At 31.2% G+C, this 17,291-nt stretch overlaps 2 protein-coding genes across 2 annotated transcripts; one reads left to right on the top strand and one right to left on the bottom strand.

Moving 5' to 3' along the window:
* The first annotated feature begins 3,422 nt into the window (after positions 1–3,422).
* Positions 3,423–9,525, top strand: LOC134699888 (putative nuclease HARBI1). The gene is made up of 3 exons (XM_063561289.1): positions 3,423–3,565; positions 8,099–8,356; positions 9,294–9,525. The coding sequence occupies exons 1-3, from the start codon at positions 3,423–3,425 to the stop codon at positions 9,523–9,525; spliced, it is 633 nt and encodes a 210-aa protein (XP_063417359.1).
* Positions 9,526–9,601: 76 nt separating this feature from the next.
* On the bottom strand, positions 9,602–16,650 carry LOC134699887 (uncharacterized). Its single transcript, XM_063561288.1, has 5 exons — positions 16,457–16,650; positions 14,508–14,530; positions 12,297–12,377; positions 11,114–11,194; positions 9,602–9,969 (listed from the first exon to the last, which is right to left on the bottom strand). The coding sequence occupies exons 1-5, from the start codon at positions 16,648–16,650 to the stop codon at positions 9,797–9,799; spliced, it is 552 nt and encodes a 183-aa protein (XP_063417358.1). The 3' UTR covers positions 9,602–9,796.
* Positions 16,651–17,291: the final 641 nt, after the last annotated feature.

Genomic DNA, 17,291 nt, shown 5'->3' with positions numbered 1-17,291 from the left:
TTTAAGAGAAAAAAGTGGTCAATAACAAAAGGCATGTGCTAAGTCAGGAATATGACAGTTATCTGATGTTTTTGAGCTTTTAATTTTGCACTTCGAATACGGATTTCCGTTTGGAACTTTCATTGGAGCTCGTTTTTTTTTGTAATTTACTTTTTGGCTATTTAACTTATTGAAATGTATTCATTTGTATTACAGTGACCCCATGTTCATCAGGTCCTTGTAGAAATGCAGGCAACTGCAGTATATCTGGATCAACGTACACTTGTACATGCAGACAAGGATATTATGGAACGCAATGCCAGTGTAAGCCCAATAATTGTTTATATACTGCAGCTGTGCTACTTGAGGAGTTAATTTGCATTGACCGTATATTCATTTGTGATATACAGTCACTGAACATATATTGCCTTGTTTACGATGTTGGAAATGCGTTTCCGTAGATTTTTATTTATGACGTCAATAAAACATACAGCTTCAGAAAAAATTAACGTTTTTGCTCAAAATAAAGAAATAATAGTTTTTACCCTAAGGACTTCATTTGGAACAGTTATAAAAAGAATCCATACATTGTCTCGAAATATAAATGTAACACAAATAAGAGAAAAACAAGAATTGCAAAAATATAATTAGGTGAAGGTGAAGGCTCTGTCCAATAATTATTCAAGTCTAAACTAGATTTTCACTAAATAGGTATAGGAAGATGTGTTGTGAGTGCCAATGAGACAACTCTCCATCCAAGTAACAAATTAAAAAGGAAACCATTATAGGTTGAAGTACGGCGTTCAACACGGAGCCTTGGCTCACACCGAACAACAAGCTATAAAGGGCCCCAAAATTACTAGTGTAAAACCATTCAAACGGGAAAACCAACGGTCTAATCTATATAAACAAAACGAAAAACGAGAAACACGTATATATGTCAAAAACAAACGACAACTACTGTACATCAGATTCCTGACTTAGGACAGGTGCAAACATTTGCAGCGGGATTAAACGTTTTAATGGATCCAAACCTTCTCCACACTAAACCTCGGTTTCAAGTTTTGAATTTTTCATTTTTTTCTAATTAATTTCAATTTTTTTTAACATTCAATCGAAAACATGATTAATTGAGGAATCAAAAAAAAAAATAAAGAAAAATATAGAGGTCAATGTGCTCGTTTTCGTGATATTTTCCATTGAATATTTGGCGGAAAAATTTTCTCTCTAGACTTATCCAAGCTGCATCATCCACAAGTTTAAGTTCTCAAAAGCTATTAAAAAATGAATAAAATATTTCTAAACATTTACAATTGACTTATAAGTATACATGCAAAAGATTTATTAAGAGAAAATAGGGATCAATAACAAAAGGCATGTGCTAAGTCAGGAATTTGACAGTTATCTGATGTTTTCTGAGCTTTTAATTTTGCACTTCGAATACAGATTTCCGTTTTGAACTTTCATTGGAGCTCGTTTTTTTTGTTATTTACTTTTTGGCTATTTCACTTATTGAAACGTATTCATTTGTATTACAGTGACCCCATGTTCATTAGGTCCTTGTACCAATGCAGGTACCTGTAGTATATCTGGATCAACGTACACTTGTACATGCAGACAAGGACATCATGGAACGCAATGCCAGTGTAAGCCCAATTGTTGTTTATATACTGCAGCTTTACTATTTGAGCAGTCAAAATACATTGACCGTATATTCATTTGTGATATACAGGCACTGAACATATATTGCTTTGTTTACGACGTTAGAAATGCGTTTCCGTAGAGTTTTATTTATGACGTCAATAAAACATACAGGTTCGCGGAAATGTTACGTTTTCGCTCAAAATAAAGAATTAATAGTTTTTACCATAAGGATTTTATTTAGAACAGTTATAAGGGTTGCAGTATAAATAGAATCCATACATTGTCTCGAAATATAAATGTAACACAAATAAGAGAAAAACAAGAATTGCAAAAATATAATTAGGTGAAGGCTCTGTCCAATAATTATTCAAGTCTATACTAGATTTTATTGTACCACGGTTTCAAGTTTTGAATTTTTCGTTTTTTTCTAATTAAATTCAAATTTTTTTGAATTTTCAATCGATTACATGATTGATTGCTTTTCATCGATCTTGTGAAAGATTTCTACTCCGTTTAAAAGTAAATAGCTATATCCTAAAACTAGTATGTATTGATAGGGATTTATTAAGGATTCCGAATCCAAAAAAATATACAGGTCAATGTGCTTGTTTTCGTGATATTCCCTATTGAAATTTTGTCATCTTTCACAAGTTGAAGTTTTCAAAAACTATTAAAAAATGAATAAAATGGTTTTAAACATTTACAATTGACTTATAATTATACATGCACAAGATTTATTAAGAGAAAATAGGGGTCAATAACAAAAGGCATGTGCTACGTCAGGAATATGACAGTTATCTGATGTTTTTGAGCTTTTAATTTTGCACTTCGAATACGGATTTCCGTTTTGAACTTTCATTGGAGCTTGTTTTTTTTGTTATTTATTTTTTGGCTATTTCACTTATTGAAACGTATTCATTTGTATTACAGTGACCCCATGTTCATCAGGTCCTTGTACCAATGCAGGCACCTGTAGTATATCTGGATCAGCGTACACTTGTACATGCAGACAAGGATATTATGGAACGCAATGCCAGTGTAAGCCCAATAATTGTTTATATATTGCATCTGTGATACTTGAGGAGTTAATTTGCATTGACCGTATATTCATTTGTGATAAACAGTCACTGAACATATATTGCCTTGTTTACGACGTTGGAAATGCGTTTCCGTAGAGTTTTATTTATGACGTCAATAAAACATACAGGCTGCCGTTTCATAAAACGATCGTTAGCGTACGTTTGAACGTTAACCAAACGTAACGCTAAAATTCCGTTTCATAAAACAAACGTACTTTGCGATGGTCGTACATTGCGTGCAAATCGCTAACGTTATTAGCGTGTACTTGAACCTATCGCAGATTAATCGCAGCGTCTGCAAAGATGGCCGTCGCATTACATATTATCCGACATAATGAACGCAGAGCAATGCGGAGGGAGAGAGTGTTTAGAGACAGGACCAATATCATGGACAGTTTGAATGATATTGAACTGATATAAAGATATCGCTTAGATAGGCGGAGTATTTTCGACTTGGTAGATGTACTAGCCCCTCATTTAGAGAGGCCAACCCTTAGAAACTTCGCCATTCCCCCTTTGCATCAAGTTTTGACAACTTTAAGGTACTATGCAAAGGGGGGATTCCTGTCCGAGATAGGGGACATCCATGGTATAAGCCGGTCTTTTGTAAGCAGGATAATATCGTCAGTTACCACTTCTTTGGTTTCTTCTCTCATATACAAAATAAAATTCCCACTTGACCAGCCTTCTTTAAGAGAAATAAAGCAGGATTTTCATAATATGTCTGGAATGCCAAATGTTGTTGGGGCAGTTGATGGAACTTTGATTCCAATAATAAGACCAAGTGAGGATGAACAGATATTTGTGTGCAGAAAAAATTACCACAGCTTAAATGTGCAAGCCATTTGTGATGCCAAGATGAAGTAAGTATACGAAAATCAACTCTTCCACAAATATCTCCTTTATTGTATGGAGACATAGAATAAAAAAAGCTTCTAAATTAACGTGCATCTTCCATCAGATAACCATTATATGATAAGACGGAAGATTATGTCTTTCAGCAATAATATACTGTCTTTCTTATAGACTGAGAGTGCTATGGACTTAAAAGATGAATTATCTAGTATAAAAAACATATATATCTAGACTTAAATCATGTTTTAATATCAAGTTATGTTAAAAAAATCGTTTACCAAATATTTCGATCCATTATTTACTGTTGACGCTACATAATGGTGTCTTCTGTCACGTCCGCGTGTTTTAACAGGGAATGTTTGATTGTCAAAACAAATGTACTCCGGTCTTAATATAAACATTCATGTGTATGAGGACCATATGGATATTTTGACCATACGCGTATAGTCATAAAATTGAGAATGGACCGTTGGAGTATATAATTAACACGTTGACTTATAATAAAATAATTAATTTTTCATTAGGTATGACACTATCAAATTTTCTTTTTTTTTTGGATAATAATAAATAAACAAATATTAATATTTTCTCACTACCTAGGTCTTATAAATTAAAAAAAAAAATGTTTGACTGATTGTGTCGAAAAACTAAACTGATACTATGATTGCACATTGTCCGGGAAAAAAAATTGACTAAAAAAAAATATACATATATATACCGGAATGTCAAATGTTTCTATCACTACAAAAGAGAGACGAACGATATCAGAGGAACAGTCAAACTCATAAATCGAAAATACATTTGCGATCTTCAAATCCCCAACTGATACCGTCGTAGCGTAAAATACAATACAGTTATCTCTTACTTTAAAAGGTAAATAAGTTTACTCAGATATTAATATGGTAAAAAATCTCTAAATTAGTAAAAAAAAAATTATGTACTAAATAGTATAAAGTAAATTGCTTGTTTTGGAGCACGGAATTTTTGGCCCCTAATTCAAGAATTTCAGAATGATCCATACATTACACTTAAGTTATTTGAAACTAGGAAAAAGCTTATTTGGACCCCTTTATAAACTGTTGGGAACACAACCGACAAAATCAATCCCAACCTTACTTCTTTGGTTTACTTAAATTGAAGTGATACCAATAAACAGACAAATACAGCTTCCATGCAACAAATAAAGTTGATCTATTGCTATTATTTTAAGAAAGAAAAAAGAAAAAAAAACACGACACACGCAAAAATGTCTCACCTTCTTTCTCTAAAGAAATATAGGGGTGCCAAATTATGATAATGATCAGACTGTAGAGAACAGTTTTTAACATAAAATACAGAATAGAGAATAATGGAAAAAATATTTAAACGGAAAAAAACAACCTTAGAAAGATAAGAATTCAAAATTTTAAGAGATCCTCATGTGGACTATCATGAAGGAATAGAAGGGAAATATTTATTGTTATATTCTGTATTTTTAGCAGTGAGAAATAATTATGTAAACAAATAACTATTTCATTTAGTTTCACAAGGATGGCACATTACTGCACATGGTATATAACATCATATGATGCTACAACGAAATAAATAAAATCGCAAACTGGTTTATTTTTGGTTGCTTAACATCCAGTGGCAAATATTTCATACATGTTCAAGACGAATATCGTATAAACATAAATTCTACCGCGAAAAGAATATACAATCTTATTCCTCCCAATTATCAGTCGTACTATATAACATTTGAATTGACCATTGGCCAACATATTCCAGGTTGAATAAAGTGACATGACACATGCGGCGGGTGAAATAAAATAACATTGGAGCACATTCTTTGGACACGTTTCGGACAGGCATATGGCATCGTTACAATGTCATATCCGCTTGCGAATATAGGGGTGGGGGTGGCCCGTCCACTCTTTTGTGTCTCGTGAGCATACCCACAATGTTCGGTGTTAACTTTACTCTTTAAAAATGTACAAACGCATGCTTCAAATCAACCTTCAGTATTTCTCTCAACATGAGTGATTCTTGCATTGTGTTTTTATGCCCCATTTATGGGCATTAGGTTTTCTGGTCTGTCCGTCCGTCCGTCCCTTCGTCCCGCTTCAGGTTCAAGTTTTTGGTCGCGGTAGTATTTGATGAAGTGGAAATCCAATCAACTTGAAACTTTGTATACATGTTCCCTATCATATAATCTTTCAAATTTTAATTCCTCATTAGAGATTTTCCCCCATTTTCACAGTCCACTTAACTAAAACGATAGTGCGGATGGGGCATCCGTGTAATGGGTGCACATTCTGTTTTTTTTCTCATTTCCCATGATTGTCTTTACAAAATGACAAAGTATCATTGTATCATGTCAAAGTACCATCATATTATGTTAAAGTACCATGGCATAATGTCAAAGTACCATCGTATAATGTAAAAGTACCATCATATAATTCTGAAGTACCATCGTATAATGTCAAAGTAACATCGTACAAGGTCAAAGTACTATCATATAATTCTAAAGTACAATCATATAATGTCAAAGTACCATAGTATAAGGTCAAAGTATAATCGTATGTCAAAATACCACCGTAAAATGAAAGTTTTTACCATAATATAAAATAGAAGATGTAAGATGATTTCCAATGAGAAAACTATCCGCAAAAGACCAAAATGACACAGACATTAACAACTATAGGTCACCGTACAGGCTTCACAATGAGCAAAGCCCATATCGCATAGTCAGCTATGAAAGGCCCCGATAAGACAAAGAAAACTAAGGCAGTTCCGGCGTTCCATACGAAAATCATTGTTTATTCACACAGGGAACATACTGATAGATTTGAGAACAATATTTATGTATTTTATTTATTACTATTTGCAAACAAGAGTGCACACACTGAAGTGTCTCGCCTTCTTTACTTGTCATTGATATTAGGTTGATAGTCCTAAATATAAAGCTTAAAACTGTCACATTACTTAACATTAACAAAGATAACAAAACAAAGACCAATGAACCATAAAAATGAGGTCAAAGTCAGAGGAGCAATGCCAATCAGACATGTACAGCTAACAACGCTTCCATACAACAAATATAGTTGACCTATTACTTATAGTTTCAGAAAAATAGACCAAAAAACTAAACCTTAACACTGAGCAATGAACCATGAAAAATAGATCAAGGTCAAAATAAAACCTGCGCGACTGACATAAAGATCATAATATAGTAGATCTATTGCATAAAGTATGAGAAAAACACACCACAACACAAAAGACTAAACTATAACCACTGAACCATGAAAATGAGGTCAAGGTCATATGACATCTGCCAGTTGGACATGTACACCTTATAGTCCTTCCATACACCGAATATACTAGTCCTATTGCTTATAGTATCTGAGATATGGACTTGACCACCAAAACTTTACTTTATTCACTAATCCATGAAATGAGGTCGAGGTCAAGTGAAAACTGTCAGACAGGCATGAGGACCTTGCAAGGTACCCACATACCAAATATAATTATCCTATTACTTATAATTAGAGATATTTCAACAATGAAAAAATCTGAACTTTTTTTTAAAGTGGTCGCTGAACTATGAAAATGAGGTCAAGGACATTTGACATTAGACTGACAGAAACTTCGTAACATAAGGCATCTATATACAAAGTATGAAACATCCAGGTCTTCCACCTTTTAAATATAAAGCTTTTAACAAGTTAGCTAACGCCTATGTAAAGCTTTCTGCTACAAAAGTTGCAGGCTCGACAAATAAAAATACAAAGCAGATAGAAAGTAAAAACACAAAAATACTGATCCAGAGGAAAATTAAAAAAGGAAAATCAAAATTCAAAAGGGAAAATCAACAGTCCAAACACATGATAATAGTGTGTTAAGGTTGTTCTTGTAAACAATATACACACCAATTATTCTACTCAATTTGAACTGGTATCTGCATTGGCAAATCCAGGGGGGTTCCAGGTATGGACCTCCCCTTTTTTTGGCCGATCAATGCATTTGAATGGGGACATATAATTGGAACACACACCCCTTTTAGTCCTGGGTTGGGACCCCCTTTTAAAATGGCTGGATCCGCCCCTGTATCGAACACCCCCATTTTTTAAAAGGCTGGATCTGCCCCTGAATCGGTATTTTGAAGCAAATAAGGACACTGGTTATGAACATCAAAAATATTTTTCACATTAAATAAAAGTAAGATATAGATTTTCAACAGCTCTAAAAATTAGAAAACAATTACTTTGAGTATAGGACTAAATACATAGCACATTATATTGGTGATTAAATGACTTTTACCTTTTCAGATATTCTGCAACATAATGTGACCCATTATCAGATTTGTGCACTAATATTTGTATTTGTTACATTTCCAAATAACTACAGCTAGTGCCTTTTAATAATCAAAGCAAACATGACACATGATTGCTATTTATCAGCTGATTTTGTTGATTTACAGCTAATATTCTAATGAATGTATATCAAGACTTTGATTAGCTTGTTTTTAAGTATAAGTATGACATATGGCCTTCTTATTTCAGATTTACCAATGTAGTTGCAAAATGGCCTGGAAACACACATGACAGCTTCATAATGCAGAATTGCTCTTTAAGTGAAAAATTCGAGAACAAGCAGATAGACGGCTGGCTTTTGGGTGATTCAGGGTATCCCCTGAAACCATGGCTGTTGACACCCTTCTTAAATCCATCATCAAATGGAGAAGAAAAATACAACAGATGTCATAAAAGTACCAGGAATGTAATTGAGAGAGCCTTTGGACTTCTGAAATCCAGGTTCAGGTATACAAATTGTTCAAATGCACAGCCTGTGGTACTACATGTACAATTAATAAAAAGAAATGATGACTTATTTCTTTATATAAGTATACAAAATCATAACCAAGTCAAAAATGATTCACCTACATCTACCAGTTATTCTAATATGACCTGCTTCTTTTGCTTTGTATACAACATCGTTATATAATTCTATTTTCAATATATATATACTTAGCGCAGACTCAGTGATATACATATTAACGGATGTTACAATATACCTCCCACGTAAAAACACCAGTTTTGGAACTTATTTGGATTATACTTAAAAGAGTCAATAATTGACGAACTATACTGGTACAACTGTAATTTGAGAAATTATTGCAATGATTTTATTACATTTTTAAATTTCTTATATGAACTAAACAGAAATTGTCTCAATACTGCAAATTGTGATCTAATTTAAGTTCAAAATCAGATCATAATTTTAGTCCAAAATTAGATCACAATTATAAATGCATACACTTATTTCTAAATTTACAGTTTTCTCAAACAAGAAACTTAAGGATATATAGGGTATCTTAACATCACACTTAATCAGTATTTGCACAGTAAAAACATAGAGGAAAGCAAAGGAATAAAACTGTCACAAATATTGCATCAATACAATTCTTTTACTTTTATTGTCAAGTACATTAATCAATTATAAAAACATGTATTATACAGAATGAATTCAAAGTATTTAAAATGACTTACAAATTTGCTATATATTAGGCAAAACATCGGATGTAAAGAGTTGTGTTGCATAAAAAAATGTAAGTTTTATTACACAAACAGAAAATGTGCGTAAAACCAAAACTGTTGTGACTAACCTGTTATACATGTAAATTGAAAGAAACCATCATATTTTCTTTACAAAATATGCTTTACAATTTTAAGTAAATGATTTAATTCATTATTCCAGGTGCTTACACAAAACCACAGGATGCCTACACTTCATCCCAAAAAAGTGTACCAACATTGTTGTAGCATGCTTCATACTTCACAACATTTGCATAGACAAGTCTATTCCACAGCTGGATGAACTACTGGAAGATGACAATCACGAGAATGACCATGAGCAACCAGAGGTTTTCAATGTTTTCCGTGATGGTTTTAACACACGTGCCTCCCTTGTGAGACAAAGGTTCAACTGAACATGTCAGTTACACATAGTGTTCAACCATCATTTAATTTTAAATGCTAGTTTAAGGATATACAAAATGTATATAGAGTGACATTATCTCATTAGTCTTCAATAGAATTAATAAACGGTAATAAAATGCTTGTGAATAGATGGACCTTTTATTACTTATCTGTTTTTGAGTATGAACAATTATCCTGGAAAAATACTTAAAAATAAAACTTATACATGATACAATAATGAATAATCAATTTGCTTGTACACAGAGTAGGGATAAATTTGACCTATTGCTCATTAACTACAGATAACTTTTCTGCTATAAGTTCAAAAAATTTCAGTTTCTTTCTTTCCAAATCATTTCTTTCCTCCATCAACTCTATTTTTCTTTTTTTCAACTGTAACTTTACCTGTTCTATTATCAACAATTTACTGGTAGAATCACTTTCCACTGTCTTTCCTAAAAATAATGGTATACTATTCAACAAATTATTGATTTAAAAATATTCTACTTCCTACATTGAAAATTATTTTATTTTTTTTTGGCTCTGATATTGTATCATAATGTTTAAAACCACAAGTAGAAGGTTTGGATTCCTTTAAATGGGTCATGGAATCAAAGTTAGTAATAAAGGGCCAAAAAAGGGGCCCAAAACAAGCTTTTTTTCAACTTGTGTGTTATTGTATGGATCTCTTTTAAACTGTACCACAATACTCCATATAACAATGGGGAGGCTGGGATTTAGTTTTGAAAAATAAAAAATAGGCAAAATGGCCATCACCCCTATCTTTAATTATTATTTTATCGTAATAAGGTATCATTTGCTGAGCACCATTTTCTAGCATTTTGTAGATGAATATATAAGCTTCATGAAATATTTCATTTTATTGAAAATAAAACATGATCTTACAAGATTAAAGCCTTTAAAAATATACAAATTTTGCTGAATCAGCATTTTTTCAAAACCATGCAATTTCATCCTGTCAGTAGGGGTATTGAGAAATCTCACAACTTTTTGAATTATCATAATTTCCTTTCATTTCAAGTTGTTCGTTATATGTTATCTTTAAGCTAAATTTTCTCTATAAAACAAAAACAAATCAGGTCAAAATACCCTAAAATAGGCTTAAAATGGCCATTTGTCAGTACAGAAATGGACAATTTTTGAATGTTCAGCATACACAAATAATGGCTGAATATTTTTTCAAAATATTTTGCACAAATAGTTATTACATATAAGGTATCTACAATACAAAATATCAGCCTGATTGGAATATTTTGGATTGGGACCGTTTTGCATGGTTTTATCACAGACTGGCTCTTAATAGACAACTGTAAATTGCCTATTATTGCTTTATACATCCCTATTATTAAAACTTTGGTGGATAGTTGTGTTATTTGCAATCTTCTTTTTTTATATTGTCATTATATGAAATATAATTCCAGTTTATGCATTGCTTCAAATATTATACTAGTATTGAAACCAATATTTCATAAAAATAACTAAAAAAAAATATTATTTAAAATTTCACTGAAAAAAATAACATTAACATTCTGAATTTAGAATAAAGCTGATATAATAGAAACTATATACTAGGCATACCAGTCCTATTCTTTGATGGTGGTGATGTTTGTTCCTTGGGTCTGCTCTCAATACCACAAAGTGTCTCTTCATTTTCGTTAACTGAGAAATGAAAATAAAAACCAATGAAACTATTTTTAAGCTTCCATACTATAAAGTATATTCATAAGCTACTTAATCGCAAACATGAACTAGTGCAGATATAAAGTTACATGTCATAATAACTAGCTTGAAGATTATGTATTTATAATTAATTCAATATTTCCTATGCCTCTGAAAAATTTTCTTCTCTAATTTTATTGTCAACAGTAACATAACATTTTGCACTCATACTTGTGACTTAAAACCAATAGTCCAAGCACAAACCTTAAATTAAACTTGTTTTTTTTCTAAATTAAAACAAAAAGGGTTTCTACTGTATCAAAGAAATGTGGAAGCCTTTATGACATTTTATAATTTAATGAAGTAATAGTATTAAAGAATTTTTCTTTAAAGGGGCACTAGCTTCAAGATGCCTAAAAATTGAAAGTAAGATATGTTTTTGTTCAATCAATGATAAAAGTGAAATGGTGAAATAATAATTCGCTTTTAGTTGCCAAAATGATTGAATTTGGTCAAATAAATCTATATAATATTGATAATGACTTATTCACTTGCAAGTGAATAAGTCAACCTCATTAAATCCGTATTCATGTTAACTTCAATTAACCCCTTAACTAGAGATGGACAATGCATGTTTTGTATGTGTACTGTTTATTTAAAGGAAAGGAATGTAAACATTGAAAGTGAAACAAAGGTAAATCATTTGATGACTGATTCAATTCACCAAAAATCTTTCTTCTACATGTTAAAACGACAAGAAACATATATTTTTAATCTATAAAATGAAATTAAACAGACATATAAAAATTCAAATGCACATGTTGGCTTAATCTATTTATATCTAATCATTGGTATATTTATGTTTACTTCTCTTATATGGTCATCTGAGAACAACTCAATATTTAATTTGATGGAGTCTAGACTAAAATACACAAGAAACCAAACTTCATATTATTGACCCTATCCTCTGTAAACTACACTTATGATAGTTTGGATAAATGCTATACACAGTTATCAATAAGATATGAAAATTTGACTTAAATCGGTGACCATGACTTTGACCCATTAAGTAGGAAAATATATATATGTAATTAAGAATTACTTCTGATTTCCTTTCCAGTCGACAAGTCTATCAAAATATTAACATTGTCATCAGCACTTCCAATTGGATCTGTTTGTTCATCTATTAAAATAATCAAAATTATGATAAATTACTACAATTAAATCAATTTATTACATTTGTTGCAACGAATTACATTGATTTCCCAGTTAGATAAATCTGATAATTTCACATGTGAAATAAACATGGTTATTTCACTCTCTGACGTAAAACAACAATAAGCGCTGTCAAGACGTTGATAACGTCGAAACAAAACATGCGTAGGAAAACCATATAGTTCCTTACATTTTCTATATTAATTTCATAAAAAAAGCAATTTGACAATGTAATAAAAAGTATAACTAATTGCCGTATTTGAATTTCAAAAATAAGACAACTTGTGACCGAACGCCTTACTCGGTTAATCCACGCGTTGTCTTATTTTTTATATTCAAATACGGCGATTAGTTATACTATAAGTGTTTGTATTTGCTGGTTTGCAATCATGTTTTTTTTTTGCTAAATATCTTATTGACGTGGTCTTCTTTAACTTGAACATAGATTTATATTTCTAGTAATGATTTGACTATACCTTAAGGCCACACCAATTTAATTCCTTGTTCGACGGACCCGCCCGCACCTATTTTTTTTAAAAACAGATTTTTTTTATTTTTATTATATTCCCGCTTCCCGCATCCGGAAATGAAATCATGTCCATTTCCCGCACCGTTTTTTTGTAAATATTATTTGAAGATCGAGGCTTAGATCTCAACATTTGTTTTTTAAAATCACAGTCTAGCCTTTATATAACGATTTTAAACATATCAGCACCCCTCAACACTGTAAATATCTGAGAGAATATTTGTTTCAGCATGAAACCAATTTATTCCAAACGGGAGGTCTCCGATATAAATAGAAATACCAGTACAGAACAAAACGTTGGTTTCTTTCCCCCTAACTTATATTCCCTTAAAAAAATGTTCGTTGTTAGAATAAAGTACATAGAACTTCTGAAGGATTTGCCTTCAACTGCAATTATAATGTATGTTTGTGCACCTGTTCTGGTTGATTCAGAGACCTGTCGTTCAGCAGTTATCGTTTGTTGATGTGGTTCATTGGTATTTTCCCGTTTGGAAATATAATTTAGATCGTTGGTTTTCCTGTTCGAATTGTGTACAATACTAAGTTGTGGTTCCTTATAGCTTGCTGGTTGGTCTTGATCAAAGCACTGTGTAAAGGCCGTAATTTGACCTATGTTTGTTATTATCAGGTTGGGACCAACCCTCCCTCAGACAAGGGCATTGAAGGGGTCATTTTACCATGTTTACTGTTCAGTCTGTTGTAGAAAAGAAAAAAGAAATACTAAGGATTTGTACAGTGCTACTATACAAAACCTTTGACAACTTATAATTTTTTACTCAAAAAGAGGAGAAATACATTATATTTTGAACAACTTTTCTAACAGAGGGATGGGTCCACTTATTTTGAATAATATTAAACTGTTAAAGTAAATGTGTTAACATTTTTAAAGTCCAGGAATATTACAAAATTCTTAGACATGTTTTGACCATTTAATACCAAATATTATAGTTCTTTGGGGAAAATATAAGCCCTTTTGTACTTAAAGTGTTTTTACAAAAAAAATATAACTTTAATATTTTGACCCCTCATAAAAGGGATATTCATAACATGATTATGACTTGGATGGAGAATTGTCTCATTGTCAGTCACATATACATAGTCCAGATTTAATTATTCAATTATTTCTTGTTGAACAGGGAAAACACACTTCATAAATTAAAGAAATGTCAAGGTACAAGTGATACATCAAGTTTTAATATAGTCAAAACCTACTATTTTATGTTTACAAAAAAAAATTATAATCGCTCGCCTTTACTTTTAAGCTTCGCCTCAAAAATTTGCAAATTAAATATTTTTTTATTAAAATTTTCAAATCGCTCGCTCGCCCCAATTTTTGGAGTCCAAAAATCCGTAGAACAAGAAATTAAATTGGTGTGGCCTAAGTTACTTTTTAAAAGAAAGTGATTTTATTTTGTAACACACTGTTATGTTTTTTTTAAACAACAAACAAGTTTTGGAATAAAGCACATCTCTTAAATTGTACAGGACTTAATAAACCCTAAATGAAATGTATGCCAGATTTGTCATTTTATATTCAGCAGTGAAATTGTACAAGTTCATGTTGATACTTACTCTGAGAAACAGGTACAATGTAACTGTAATGTTGGGATGTTGGTCATGTCTGGAATCTGTACTGAGGACTCTAATGATATCAATTTAAAACAAAAAGATATGATTATTAGAATTGACAAAATAAACTTATGTTTAAATATTGTACATGAAGGTATTTGTTTTGTAAACGAATTGTATTATTTGTTACATATATGTATACTGAAAAAAAATGTGATTGTATTTATAGTTTAGAAATACCTTCCTTTTTTTACCAAAATGAGTGCTACAAAACTCAAAAGTCATTAATTTTAAAATGGTCATTTTATCTTTCTTACCTTTAATATAAATTTTAAACCTTGTATTGTTGGGTTTCTGTCTAATTTACAAATAACCTGATTCAAAGATGTAGGAAAGACACTTATTATTGTATTCGTCTTAACCCTTACCATGCGGGCGGACCCTAATAACCGTTATTTGGCTCCAATGGCATTCCATACTTTTAGAAGTCCACTTTATGATACTCATTTTAAAAGTTATGCATGTTCCGTCATCCTGAGGCTATCCATATTCACGTTTCTCATGTATAAGTAGCAGTTTGAGCACAAATACGGACTTGGAAAATTGAAATTGGCGAAAACAAAGCCTCCTCACCCCGACCCGTGATCACCTATATTAGATTTAAAGAAATCAATATGCTACAGCAACAGGGCTAAGCTCATTTGCATATTTTGGCAAATAAACAAAAATTAGACATTTTCTAAAAACAATTCCGCATGGTAAGGGTTAAGTTAATTGAAAATTGATTCATGTATCATGTTTAAGTTTAACTTACCACTGTCAGTGTCAATACCAGCAGTAATTCCATAGCATGCAACTTTGGGAATGATAGAAATTATCTGTAAATAAATGTTTATATATATATATACGTTGAACAGATTTAAAATGTGTACATAATACAAAAATAAGGCTGAAAGTGACCAAATATTTATTTTCAATATGAATAATCACATTTTGTCTAGTATTTCAAAATAGGATGGTTCATAAAAGTTCTCCATAGGCGTGATGGTATCCCATACATACATTTATTTAAGTAACTATCTAATTTCTATTGTAATTTATCTTTTATCACTATGTTCAATTCAATTGCTACATGTATATACGTCATATCAGATAAGTGCTATTGTTGTTTTTTTTCTTCACAGCTACCTCTATCCTTTTTTATTGGGTAAATATTATCAAATTGAAAAATTTATAATAAACCATGAATTTGACTGGAAGTTCAAGTTGAACCCCTTATTATCAGTGATGATACATGTACACTCATAGACCCTCAAATCAGACACATTGTCTTTTCGGCATAAAAAATGTTTAAATGTGTGTTTTTCAGTTTGTTTTCATGCACAATTATTACCGATATTAAACAAATCTTTTTGGAAATAATTAAAAGTTTTTTTTTTCAAATTGGGATTTTTCTCAAGGGGATCAATTTAACTGTATCTGTACTTCAATGTTTAATAAATGATTCATAAAAATGTAAGATGGAACTTGTTCGAATTAATTTGAAAGTAAGCAAGATATTGTACTGTAATGGGTCTTATTTTAAATACATGTATATGTCATGTATGTACTGTAATAAGAAATCTGTTATAAAATTTTCATATACATTAATTTTACTTTTTAAAAAGCTGGTACAACATGCATGACATGTTTATATAATTGTGAAGTCTTAGAATCCATCGCAATATTATTCTCATGAGCACTAAAATCACACAAATTGAATTGATGTACTAGTACAATATATACATATATATATGTAAGGATTGAAACTACTATTTGTGTCAGATTATTACGTATTGAATATTTCAATGTCAATAAAATTTGTCATTATATGTCCTTTATATTCATATATTAATAACAATAATGTTTAAATTACAACAATAATAAAACAACAAAATAATTCAACCTTTAACTCCAGTGGTGTTAAAGCAGGTGGTGCTGGTCCACCACCTGTCAGATTCTGGAGCCTATTTCTTTCTGACTCCTTCTTCTTTGATTTCAGCTGAAGATCCTGCCATTTGTGCTTCACCTCTGTTATAGTTCGTACAACAGAACTAATTGAATTGACTCTATTTAGATGAGAGAAAAAAAGAGCTGTTACTTCCATATAGTAAATAAAAAAGTATTTGCTTTAATATAACAAATATTTCTTGATTAAAAATAACATATATAGGTTTAAACCAAGATATTGTCAAATGAAATTGGATATCCTATATTTATCAATTCATGCTTTTAATTATATATCATGTGTTTCAAAGATTCAACCATATAATATCTGTGGAACACATCCTGCTATTAAGTTAATTGAAAACAATTAACCTGAATTTATAATAAATTAATAATACCATGGTGTAAATGAGTAACATTAATTCAGGCTTACAGTAACACTGAAGGTGTATTTAAACATATCAGATGTGTCTGGTAGAAATTGACCTTTTGCAAGTTAATGTGAATATGTACCGAGACATATAAATATTAAGAATACATGTCTCTGATAGGTACATGTACAAGTATAATAATACTCTGATATATTTGGAGCTTTAAGCAATTTTGTACCAACATGATTACATAATACAACCAGTATTGTCACCACATGCACCACTGTGATTGTCACAGATTTATTTGTTAACTTGGTATTTTTTTTAATGGATACAGTTCAACAAGGTAAACAAATGCTGGAGTTTCTCGATGCATTGAAGATCTATTGGTGACCTTTGGCTGTTGATTGTTCTATGGCTGAATTGTTGT

Source organism: Mytilus trossulus, unplaced genomic scaffold, assembly GCF_036588685.1.
Source record: "Mytilus trossulus isolate FHL-02 unplaced genomic scaffold, PNRI_Mtr1.1.1.hap1 h1tg000103l__unscaffolded, whole genome shotgun sequence".
NCBI classification, from domain to species: domain Eukaryota; kingdom Metazoa; phylum Mollusca; class Bivalvia; order Mytilida; family Mytilidae; genus Mytilus; species Mytilus trossulus.
This window is presented reverse-complemented; position numbering and strand designations above follow the sequence as displayed.